Consider the following 12121-nt stretch of genomic DNA (forward strand, 5'->3'; position numbering starts at 1 on the left):
CACTGCGCTCGCCCGCGCCCCGCCGCCGCTTTATGTAGGCGCCCGGCCGCGCCCCCTCATTGGTCCGGTGTCTCCGCCAATCGCTGCCCGCCGCCGCCGCTTCTTCGGCTCTTTCATTGGTAGCCGTTAGGGGCTGGGGAGCGCCGCGGAGCCAATCGAGGGAAAGGGGAGTGGAAAGAGGCGGGGTGGGGAGGGGAGGGGCGGGGCTCTCCCGGGTTGTCCCGCCCCCTGATGGCGGGAGGGCGGTGGCTTAAAGGGGCCGCAGCACGGGGGGGAGGGGTGGGGGGGGCACCAGCACAGGGATGGCCCCATGGCCCCCTACCGCGGGGTGCCCCGCTGGTGCCCGATTGGTGCCTCACTGCTGCCCCATTGACATCCCATTGATGCCCCATAGGCTTCCCATTGCTGCCCCATTAATTCCCTATAGATATCCCATTGCTGCCCCATTGACCTCCCATTGATTCCCCACTGACATCCCATTGCTGCCCCATTGCTGCCCCATTGACGTCCCATTGCTGCCCCGTTAATTCCCCACTGACATCCCATTGCTGCCCCATTGCTGCCCCATCGACATCCCATTGCTGCCCCATTGCTGCCCCATTGACATCCCATTGCTGCCCCATTGCTGCCCCATTGACGTCCCATTGCTGCCCCGTTAATTCCCCATCGACATCCCATTGCTGCCCCATTGCTGCCCCATCGACATCCCATTGCTGCCCCATTGCTGCCCCATCGACATCCCATTGCTGCCCCATTGCTGCCCCATCGATATCCCATTGCTGCCCCATTAATTCCCCATCGATATCCCATTGCTGCCCCATTAATTCCCCATTGACATCCCATTGCTGCCCCATTGCTGCCCCATTGACATCCCATTGCTGCCCCATTAATTCCCCATCGACATCCCATTGCTGCCCCATTGCTGCCCCATTGACATCCCATTGCTGCCCCATTAATTCCCCATTGACATCCCATTGCTGCCCATTGCTGCCCCATCGACATCCCATTGCTGCCCCATTGATTCCCCACTGATCTCCCATTGACAATCCACTGATGCCCCGTGGCCCGGTGCCCCACAGCCCCATGCCCTACAGCCTGCCACTTGCCACCCCACACCCCTTGCTCCCTCCCCAGCAGCGTCCCTGGACACCGGGGGGTGACACCAGGGGGTGACACCAGCGGGGATGGAGCCCCCGGGGCAGGGTGCCGATGCCCAGCGCCTCCTGCCCCAGGAGCTCAGCCCCAGCCCCTAAACCCGGCCCCAAGCCCTGCTCCCAGCCACCCGCCATTGTCACCCCAGCCGTGCCCATGGCCTTAAAATCCTTTTCTCGTCCATATAAGCCTGGATCCCTTTCCCAGCGGCAGCTCCCCGACCAGCTCGGTGCCGGACCAGCACCAATTTATTTTAACGCTGCCACTTTTCCCGCAGGTGCCCATGGGGTCAGCCACACACCCACAAACCCCAACCCCGCAGTCCCTGAACGAGGGCACCTGGGTTTGGGGAGCCCCCGCAGAGCCCTTCGAGGCCGCGTCTCCGGAGCTGAGGTTTGCTCTTGGGTTTTCTCCTCCTCCAAGGGTTTCCCTGCCCGGGGGTGTCCCAGGGAAGCTGGAATTTCTGAAAAAAAAAAAAAAAAAAGACTCAGAAAGGGGGGAATTGGGGTTTTGGGGGAATGGGGGTGCAGGAGCGCCCACAGTGCGGGCTGGTGCTGGAGGGGAGAGGCGGCGCTGGGTGTCCCCAAAGCCAGGTCCCTCCAAACCCTCCCAGCCCCGTGACACACAGCGTGACTCAGGGCGGTGACACGCAGCCAGGGGTCCCCAGGGGTCCCCACGGAGCAGGGGGGTCCCCCACACACCCCGTGTGTCCAGGGGAGCGGCCACCCCGTCCGGGGCTCCGCATGCCCCAGCTCGGCGCCGTCCCCGTCCCGTCCCCACGTCGGGATTTCGCTCCCCTGTCGGCGCAGTCGCGTTGCTCCATCGGGCATCTCCGCGCCGGGATTAACGCTGCTCCCGGTTACACCCACGCCACGCGAGGAGGGCGTCGCTGGCGCAGGATGCGGCCCAGCTGCTGCACCGAGCTCAGCACCCCGCTCCCGTGGCGCTGGGGTCCCCTGGTAGGAGCGCGGGGAGCCCACGGGTGGCCGGGTGCTGCGCCACGCACGAGCCATGGGGAGGAAGGTGGCACCGGGGGCCACGCTGCAGGGTGCGAGGGGACGGTGGCAGGGTCACAGCACCATCCCAGGGCAGGATCAGTGCGGTGGGGGCGATCAGAGGTGGCTGGGACGTGGGCTGCTGGCAGGAGGGGGGCGATGGGTGCCGAAAAGAAGCTGGCGAGCAGCCGGGGGCACACGAGGCACGGCCAGGGGACAGGGGGCAGGGGACAGGGGACAGGCGTGCTGGTGGCCCTGGAGAAAACACCGTGCCATTAAAAAGCGCTGACGTGCCCCGGCCGGACTGGCTGGGCGGCTCGGTGACATCCATCCCCAGTATTACCCCAAAGAGCCGCCGCGAGCAAATGGCACCGCCACCATTTCCTTCCAGCTCAGCGAGGCCCGGCCGGGCTGTACTCGTTTGTTTTGCCAGCAATTAAGGGCTAATCACTGTCTCGGGGTGAACGATGGGGGGGTCCTGCCCCCCAGACCACGGCAGGAGCCCCCTTTGCAGGCGCAGCGGTGCGGGGTGGCCGGGTGGCACGGGGCTGTGCCTGCACCCACACGGGGTGGCATGGGGCTGGGGGACACACGGAGGTGGAGCCCCTTTTTGGGGCCATTTTCCAGGCCATTGGGCAATTTACCCACCTGGGGAACCGGGGGTGCAGGAGCAGGGTGCAGGGCTGGGAGGGGTAAAAGCTGAACCTAGAGGGGAGACCTCGGGGAGTCCCCGAGCCGCGTGGGACCGGCTCTGCCCACCATTCCCCAGGGCGTGTGCCGCCTCCCTGAGCACGCAGCGGGGACCAAGCCCTTCTCCCAGAGCCACCTCCGTCACCCAGCGTCACCCCGGGGAGCAGCAGCGCTCCCCATGGGGCGGGGAGCTCCTCCTCCCCGGCCAACCCCGGAATCGCCGCTGCACGCTGTGGCCGCCCTTGTGCACCCACCACTTCTCCCCATGCACCCACAGTCCCCATGCACCCACCGCTTGGCCCCATGCGCCCACCGCCTGTCCCCAAACCCACGGCAGCTGTCCCCATATGCACACCAGCTGTCCCCACGCACCCACTGCCTGTCCCCGTGCACCCACTCCCTGTCCCCATGTACCCACCGACTGTCCCCACGCCCACGGCAGCTGTCCCCGTGCCCACACCAGCCATCCTCTTGCGCACGTCGCTGTCCCTGCGCACAGCCCCGCGTGCCACCGTCCCCACGCAGGTGCCAGCTGTCCCCGGGCACTTGCCTGCTGTCCCCGCACACACGTGCCACCGTCTCCGTGCCCGAGCCGCCGTCCCCGCACACGTCCCTGCTGCCTCGCACCCGCTGTGGACTAAGGAGGTGGGTCCCATCCCTGCAGCCTCCCTCGGCAAACACGGCTCCCAGCCACCTCCTGTTTGCGGGTGTCCACCGGCCCCGCTCCCTCCCGTGCAGCCCCGTGCCTGGCACGGCCGGGCCCCGGGGTGCCACCGTTGGCAGCAGGGACCCCGTGGGCACCCCATGGCTCCGGGCCCTGCGGGGCGACGGCTTCGTGCTCCGAGGAGAGCTACGAGGATGAGGAGGGTGAGGTGAGGGTGAGGAGGAGAAGGTGAGGGTGAGGAAGATGAGGTGACGATGAGGAGGATGATATGAGGATGAAGAGGATGATGTGAGGATGCGGAGGAGAAGGTGAGGATGAGGAGGACGAGGTGAAGATGAGGAGGACAATGTGAGGATGAGGAGGAGAAGGTGAGGATGAGGAGGACGACGTGAGGATGCGGAGGAGAAGGTGAGGATGAGGAGGAGAAGGTGAGGATGAGGAGGACAAGGTGAGGGCACTGGTGTGGCAGGGGGAGTGGCACTGCTCTGCTTCACAGAGGTGAAGGAGTTGGCTGATTTCTGCCTAATTCACCCTAAAGGCCAAAAGAGGGTAGAAGAAACCTGGGCAGGGGGTTTTGGCTCCTGGGGGTGGTTTGGGAGCTGGTTGCGTTGCTTCCCCCTCTCCCCCCCCCCAATTTCTCTAACCCCCAACTCCTGCAGTGCCTCACCCACAGCAGGTGGGGAAACTGAGGCAGGGCATGCAGCAGCATCGCCCTCCCCCCGTCCTGCTGCCCCCGCGCACCCCCATGCACAGCACCCTTGGTGCCTCGGTGGCCCTGAGTGACACCACCTCGAGGCGATGTCCCTGTGCCAGCCACGGCAAGACCAAATTTGTCACCACCCGGCATGGGGGGGGACATGGTGGCTCTGCTCAGAGCCCAGGGTCCCTGTGGGACCACCCTCAGGTCCCCCACACCCCCCCGGCCCCAGCTGCCTCTCGGAAATAATGATAACTGGTGGCGGCCACGATGCCACCCAGCGAGGTGTCGGGAGCCACCGAGGGCCGCCACCAAGGGGCTGAGATGAAAGGCGCTGCGGGAGCGCAAGGTGTCATCACGGCGGTGACACAGGGCTGGGGAATGGCACCCGTCACCTCCCCGGGCTGCTGCAAAACCCTGCCCGGGGCGCAGCGGGGGACACGACCCCTGGGTGTCCCCAGAGAGGTGCCGGGAGCAGCCACCGAGCCCCATCCCAGCTGCCTGAGCCACGCCGGGGGTGTCACCGTCACTGTCACCGTCTGGGGAGGTCTCTGTCCCCCGACCCCCTGGAATGTCCCCAGCTCTGCTGCTGCCGCTTCGGGGCCGAGCAGTGAGGGAATCCCAAACCACACCGCACATTCCCAGCCGTGTAAACAGCGACCTGCGTGCCCTGGGCTCGGTGGCTTCCCGGTGACACAGCGCGCTGCTCGGCTCGGCTCGACTCGGGATTTTAAACACGCGGCGAGTGACAGCCTGGCTGCGAGCTGCTGTTAGTTTGAGCCTGGTAGGAAACGTAGCTGGCCTTTCTCTTTGATTTTTTTTTTTATTTTTCAGGCCCGAGGTGATGGCACCAGGTGGTGGCACCGTGCCGGCTGCCCCGCTGTAGGAAAGCAGGGACCCAGCTGGGAGCTCTGCTCCGGGCAGCTGCTGAGTCCCAGACTGGTGACAATGGTGGGGACTTCATGGCCATGGCCCTTCCCGAGGGATTTTGGTGCTCGTGTTCGGTGCAGGACCCAGCCCCGGGGGTGCAGAGCTCGCCGTGGTGTGCCTGGAGCATCAGGAAGGCCGGGGACTGTCTGGGTAAATATCAGCAAATCCTGCTAAGCCGATGAGGCACCTGCAAAGCGGTCACTGACGCGCTGGGCTTTCCCCAAACTGGACACTACAGAATCTGAATGAGCCGAGACAGGGACCGAGCACCAGGATGAGCGCATTAGGGACGGGGAGAACCCCCCCCAGCCCCCACCCGCAGCCCCCTACACTATGGGGTCACCTCCACCCATCCGGCCCTCAGCAGCCGGTCCCTGCCTGTGCCCGATCCCGTGGGACGCTCAGGACTTGAGCCCCCCAGTGAGCTGCGGGGCTCCCGGCACCATCCCCTGGGAGAACCTCGCTGCCCTCGGCATGGGGCCACTGCAGCACCGCCGTGGGTGCAGGGAGGATGAGGAAGGCTCGGAGGAAGGCCCAGCTTGCTCTGCCTGAGCTTTGTGCCACACCTTGGGGAGGGAAACTGAGGCACGGGGGAGCCCAGCTGCCCTGGCTCGGGCAGATTCCTGCAGCTGCGAAGGACAAGGGCGGCCCTCTCAGGGTCCCACTGTTCTCCCTGTCCTTGGCACTGGCAATCAGGGAGGGAAAGAGAAGGGAAACCGGGGGCTCGGGCAGGGCACGGGGACACAGCACAGCCACAGGGACCACAGGGCTCAGGGACACTCGCCGGGACCCATCCACCCCGTGGCCTCTCTGCGTGAGCTTCAGCAGTTGCTCAGCGGTGACAGCCCATCCCTGGAGGGATTATTAGTTCCTCCCTCATTAAGAAAAGTTACTCACCCCCTGACAGAAACAAGAATATCCTGGAAATGCCTTTGTTTGGCGAGCTCTCGCATTAAAACTATGACCAGAACGGGGAGGGCGGCTGCACGTGATGCAGCCCGGCACGTGTGGCGGGCGAGATGCTCACACCCGGCCGCAGCCCGGGGCTGCCCCGAGCTCTGCTGTCACCCCCACGTGCCCAGTTTGGTGGCCGTCACCATGCTGCTGGGCTGTGCCAGCACCTCCCAGTGCGCCCAGCACCAGACCCCCGGTGCAGCCCTGGGGACCCGCAGCACCCCAAGCCCCGTGCGGGGCAAAAAGGATGGCACCCGCTGCCCCGTCCGCTCGTCCTGCCCCAAGGGAGCCGTCGGGAGGTCCCACGGAGCAGCAGTGGGGCCGAATCCAGCCCTGAGACACGGGGGGACCCTGGGCTTCAGGTATTTTAAGCAGATGAGCAACGCCAGCGCTTATGCGCTTGCTGGATTGTAGGCGCGTGAGTCACGGCCGTGCTGAATCAGAGCTTTAATGCGCAGCGGTGAAACACGCTCGAGTTATGGCCGCCTAAAAGCCAGGGGCTTCTCGGGGGGGAGAGGGCGCCCCGTGGGATGGGGGCTTCAGGGCCGGGGCTGGTGCGTGGCCCTGCTCTGGGGATGGGGGAATCGTCCCCCAGTGCCCAGCTGGGTGAAGGGTGCGGGTCCTGAGCAGGGAGCTGGGGACCCCCCACTCCTGACCGTGAGCACTGGATGTGTTGTGGCCCCATGGCCGTGCTGGTGGCCCCGTGGCTGTGCTGGTAGCCCTATGGCCGTGCTGGTAGCCCCATGGCCGTGCCAGCTTCCCCAGCAGCAGGGCCCAGAGCGGTCCCCCGGGCCCTGTGTTAATCACAGGCTCCCGACCAGCCCGACCAGGCGGGTGACACGTTCCCTGTTCCCCGACACGGCCTGACGCCAGCCCTGCGCTTCCCCATCCCAATTACAAACACAAAACAAAAGAGGAGGGACGTTGGGAGCACAAATCAGACGTCCCCACTGCTCCCAGGGTTTACAGGAGGGCCTCGTCCTGCACAGTTTGGGCAGCCAGAGAGACCCAGCTGGCTTCTAGCCGGCGGGGCACGGAGCCCTGCTCAGTGGGGCAGGAGGCGTCCCCATGTCCCCAACCCTGGGGGACAGCAGCCAGCACCGGGCACCTCATGCCCCCAGAGCAGAGCCGCTGCCCCAGCACAGCTCCCCAGGCCAGGAGGGTGAGCCGAGGGCAGGAATTTGGGCACGGATCCGAGACAGGGGAGCGTGGGCTCGGCCATGCCCTGCCGCAGGGTCTGTCCTTCCTCCCTGGGGACAGCGCGGGGACAATGCACCGGGATGGGCACCACCAACACCTCGAGGCTTCCTCCAGGGCTCGGTGATGTCCAGCACCCAGATGAGGAGATCGGGGCTGGGTTTGCCTTCGGGATCCTTTGTGCTGACGGAGCTGGCTCGTGCTGCAAGAGCTGCGGGTGCGGGACAGCCCTGCCGCTGCGGGACGCGCCCGGTGCCGTCACCCATGGGTGCTGGGACAAGCAGCGACGCATCGGGGCTGGCATGAGCCTGTCGCTGCCCCGCAGGGCCCCCAGAGCCCGGTGGGAAGGTGAGGGATGGACCCACCACCCCCACAGTGACTCAAGAACGGGCTGAGGTCTTGCAGCTGCCCCTCGAGACACGGCTGGTGCCCCGCGGCAGGGGCAGGAGTCCAAACAGCCGGAAAGAAAACACAAAAAATTAACATTAATTTATTAGAATATTCATGAAAAAAAAAACAAACGAGATTCTCTTTACATGTGTGTGTGTTTTTTTTTTCTTTCTTTTTTCCTTTTTATACAAGAGAATTTTCATTGCTTTTATTTTTTTTTTCCTCCTGGAGACAGAGCAGGGCACGCAGGCACACACAGACAGCGACGGCGGGCGCTCGCCCCAGCGGGAGGAAGCCGCGCGGATGCCAGACCCCGGGGCCAGGCACGAGGCAAGGCCCGGGGGTCCTGGGACGGGCGCGCACGAAGGCAGCAGGACAGGGACGATGCGTGACAAGGCACGGCACGAGGAAGGGGAGGCAGCTCTGGCCCCCCCCGGGGTGCTGAGCACCCCATGGCACGTGGTGGGGGCCAGGCGGCACACGGGGGACAAGATGACATGCTTGAGCACGATGCGGGATGGTCCTGAGCCCAGGGAGGGCTGCGAGCCACCTGAACACCCAACGCTCCCTCCCAGCAAAGTCTCGGGGCTCGTTCCAAGCTCAGGACCCTCAGCACCCCCAGCTGGCCCCCTCCTGCCAGCTCCCGGCCCCGCTGTGCCCCCGTGCTGGGTGAGCAGCAGGAGCCGGTCCCCAGCTCTTCCCGAGCTCCTCTTGGTCGTGGGGGAAGGGAAAACATCCAAACCGTGTAGAAAATACAATCATCCGCACGCCACCTCCCCGCGGACGTCGAACCCGGAGGCTGTCTTTGGTTAAGGAGCACCCGGTGCTGTCTCTGCCCCCTGCATGGGATTTTAAGGGGTCGTGCACGGGGCCGGAGCCGTGCTGCCGGGCAGGCGAGGGCAGCAGGAGGTGCTCGCCACGGCTCAGAGGCCTCCAGGGCACTCGGTGGCGGCTCGCAGCGGGGTCCCCGAAGGGCTGGGTGACAGGTAGCAGCTCCAGGAGACGAGAGGCATTGAGGCCCATGCTTGCAGGGCCACTCAGAGCGAGAGGGGAGCCGGGTCCCCCTTGCATGGCTATAGGATATTTAATTTAACAAGACCCGGCGTGAAATGCAGCGCTGGAGGAGGTGTTCCCGGGCAGCAGCCAGCCCCGCAGGGGAAGCAGCCAAGGCAAGGGGACGCCGACATGAGCCTGCGGTCCCCGGGAGGCTGCCGAGGGAGGTGGTCTGTGCCCCAGCCCCCGAGCGGAGCCTGGCTCCCCCCTCCAAGCTCTCCGCTCCAGAATCGAGGCGAGGAGGCAGATAAAAAGCGAAGCAAAGGAGAGGCAAAGCCGTGCTGCGAGGCAGGCCCCGTGGACACCCCGAATTCTCCAGCCAGAGCCCACGCTGCGCTTGCCAGAGCCACCCTGAGGAGCCGCTCGCTGGTCCTGAGTCAACGCAGGTGGGGGCGGCGCTGGGGGCAGCCTCTGGGGAAGCCCTGCCGAGGCCTGACAAGTCCCAGGCCCTGGGAGATTGTCCGTCACCCCCAGGGCACAGCAGGCAGGCGGTGCTGGGTGCCCCGTCCCCTCCACCGCCGACCGTCCCAGGGGCTCCATCCTGCTCCTTGGGGCCGGTCCATGGCTTGCTGGGCAGAGCCGTGGGGGCAGTCCCCGTCCATCTGGGACGGTCTCTCCTTCCAGAACCCAGCGTGTAGTGATAGAGGAACCAAAAAGGTAGGGGGGGGGGGTCAAAGAGGGAAGAACAAACGAAGAGAGAGAGAGAAACCAGACGGAGACGCGCGAGGCTTCACGCGCCTGCTGCTACTGCCCCTTGGGGATGAAGGGCTCCCCCTCCTCCGGCTCCGGCCGAGGCCCTGGGTCGCTCAGGCACCGCAGCATCCGCTGGCTGCTGGGGCTGTCGCTGGTCCCCGGGGTGAAGACATCGTCAGTGCCCGGGGAGGAAGGCTCCTTCACCCGCATCACCAGCCCCTCCTCATCCTCCTCGGGCGAGGGCGGCAGGCCGCCGCAGCCCTTGGGCACCTCATTCGACAGGTCCATGGACTCCGGGGACTGCGGGGAGGCCGGGTCGATGGTGATGATGGGCAGGTTCTCCGAGTCCGGTTTGGGTTCGTAGGCCAGTGGATCTGTGGGGGGCAGAGAGGTGTCAGGCAGAGCCCAGCTCACGTCGTGCTGGTCGTGAACAAATTGGGTCAACCTGGGGGGTTCCAGCAGGGAAGGGGGATGTCGGGGACCTCCAGCTATAATGCACTCCACGTGATTGGGGTCTGGACCCCTGGGCTCACTCCCTCTAGTTTCCGAGACGCTGTTTAAGCCCTTTTTCCCATCTCCACATGCTATTTGGAAAGGCAGCAGCCCTGCTGCCCAGGACTGCAGGGTTTGCACAGGGAGAAGCTGCCCTCTGGTGATAAAACACCGTCTCAGCAAGCACCAAAGCAGTGCAGTGCCGCGTCACGCCGAGCGGGTTACACTCAGGCTCCTCTCCTCCAAGCTGTCCCCAAAAGCGGAGGGAAGGACATACAGGGCAGAAGAGAGACAAAGATGGCAAAGTAAATGTGTGATGGAGAAGCCAGGAGGACAGGGGAAGGTCTGGGTGTTGGGAACTCCTGCTCCTCTCCCCGGCAGAGATCGAGAACGGACAGGGAGAGACAGGGCTGGGAAATATGGCTGTAGGGACAAGGTAAGATGAACTCTGGGCAATCCGGGTTGGAGAGCTGGCAGAGGGACAGAGGGGACACAGGACGGCTCAGACTCCGAGTGCCTCAGCACCCAAGTGTCAGTGGTGCTCAGCGTGACACCGACAGCGACGCTTCCGCAGCAGCTCAGCGCCACCCTACCTGAGCCTATGCGAGCCCGGGACATCGTGGGCGAGTCGAGCTTGTGAGCCGGCACCGTCAGGTAGTTCGCCTGCTGCAATCAGAGCGCAGGGAAGGCAGCGTGAGGGGCTGCCTCCAGGTGAGTGGCCGGGATGAACAGGGAAGGGGAAGCCTTCCAAGACCCCAGGCCACAGGGACGAGCAAGAAGCAACGTCAGCACGCAGAGAACAAACGCACGCATCCTCCCACCCGTGCTGCAAGGACTTGTTGTGAGCCTGCCTTCATGTTGGGATGATCAGAGGGCAGATACCCACTGTCAGCTGAACGCAGCCTCCTCCCCATGCAGGACACCGCTGTCCTTCCCAGGCTGGGAAGCCCTGTCCACCTTCCTGTCCTCCCCGTCCTGCAGCAGCATCCCTGCCCCAGCGTCCCCTCCATACCCTTCGTTCCATCTGCCGGGCTTTCTGCCTCCGCAGGAGCATCTGGTTCCAGGCTTCCTCATAGGGGTCGGCCACAAGCGTGTGCCGGTTGTAGGATCGCAACTGGGAAAATGCCCAAGAAAAGGAGATGGGTTAAAAACCTTGCAGAAAGGCAAAGAAAGGTCATATCATTTCCCTTAGGGATGGGATGAAACAGCCACCAGTGGGCACAGAGCGTCCAAGCAGTTTGGTGGCTCATCCCTTGTACATTAGCATGGGGTGCCCGATCCTGAGCCACCGTGACCCAGCAAGGGTTTAAACACCAGGCTCAGACAACAAGTCAGCCTCCTCTTCAGCATTGTCCCACGAGAAAAAGCCTCTTGGGGAGAGAAAGCCAGACTAAGAACACAAAGGGCTGAGCTCAGGGACACCCTGGCAGAAGTGCAGACCTGGACCCGAGGGTTTCTGGCTGAAGTTGAGCTGGCCACCCCCAGGGAAGCAAAAGGGGCACACAGGGTGCAGAGGCACCGTGCAGGGTCATGCCTTACCCTCTGCCTGGTTTTCTGCAGGTTATTGCGAAGGATTTTCCGGATCTCCTCCTCCTTGTCCTTGGACAGGGCTGGAATGACGCGCTCCGCGGGCAGGGTCTTGGGGTTGATGTTCCTGCAAGGACAGAGAGGATTCAGAGTCACAGTGTGACAGCTCATGGCAGGGCTGAACGGCTGCTTGCCCTGCAGCCACAAACTGGGAGTGTTCACCCCGTAGCCAGGGCCCCTGGGAGGTTCATCATGGCCAGGGCTGGGGAACTCACTGGATAGAGACTGTGGAGACAGCAGAGGGGATCTTGCCCAAACCCCCGCTCTCCACCAGCTCGATTGCCTGCTTCATCTCCATCTTGTGATAGAAAGCGATGAGCTGGGGCTCCTTGGAGCGCTCCCCTGCAATCAGGCACTTCTTCACGTACTTCTTGTTGAAGCGGTTCAGCCTTCCCGAGGACACGGGGGAAGAAGAAGGACGATACGTCATTCCTCCCCCCACCTCAGCACCCGCTCCCTGCTCCCTGCTCTCCTGCTGAGGCCAGCAGAAGATGGATCATTTCCCACAAGCACGGGTCAGGAACCCCTCCAGAACCAGGCAGCCTCCAAAACACCACACCACTGCTCCTACTGACAGTGGACAGACCTGAGCTCCTGCAGGGACTGGCCACCAGCTGTTCCCACACT

General features: G+C 64.3%; 1 protein-coding gene across 1 annotated transcript in view; it reads right to left on the reverse strand.

Annotated features, from left to right (window-relative positions):
- Positions 1-7755: 7755 nt before the first annotated feature.
- Positions 7756-12121, reverse strand: part of SLC9A1 (solute carrier family 9 member A1) — a 30636-nt gene continuing 26270 nt past the window's right edge. The window contains 5 exon segments of the mRNA XM_035562312.2: positions 7756-9789; positions 10501-10573; positions 10920-11021; positions 11447-11561; positions 11710-11883. Of these exon segments, the coding sequence (XP_035418205.1) occupies positions 9467-9789; positions 10501-10573; positions 10920-11021; positions 11447-11561; positions 11710-11883 (787 nt within the window). The 3' untranslated portion in view covers positions 7756-9466.

The sequence above is a fragment of the Cygnus atratus genome, chromosome 23 (assembly GCF_013377495.2).
Source record: "Cygnus atratus isolate AKBS03 ecotype Queensland, Australia chromosome 23, CAtr_DNAZoo_HiC_assembly, whole genome shotgun sequence".
In the NCBI taxonomy this organism is placed as follows: domain Eukaryota; kingdom Metazoa; phylum Chordata; class Aves; order Anseriformes; family Anatidae; genus Cygnus; species Cygnus atratus.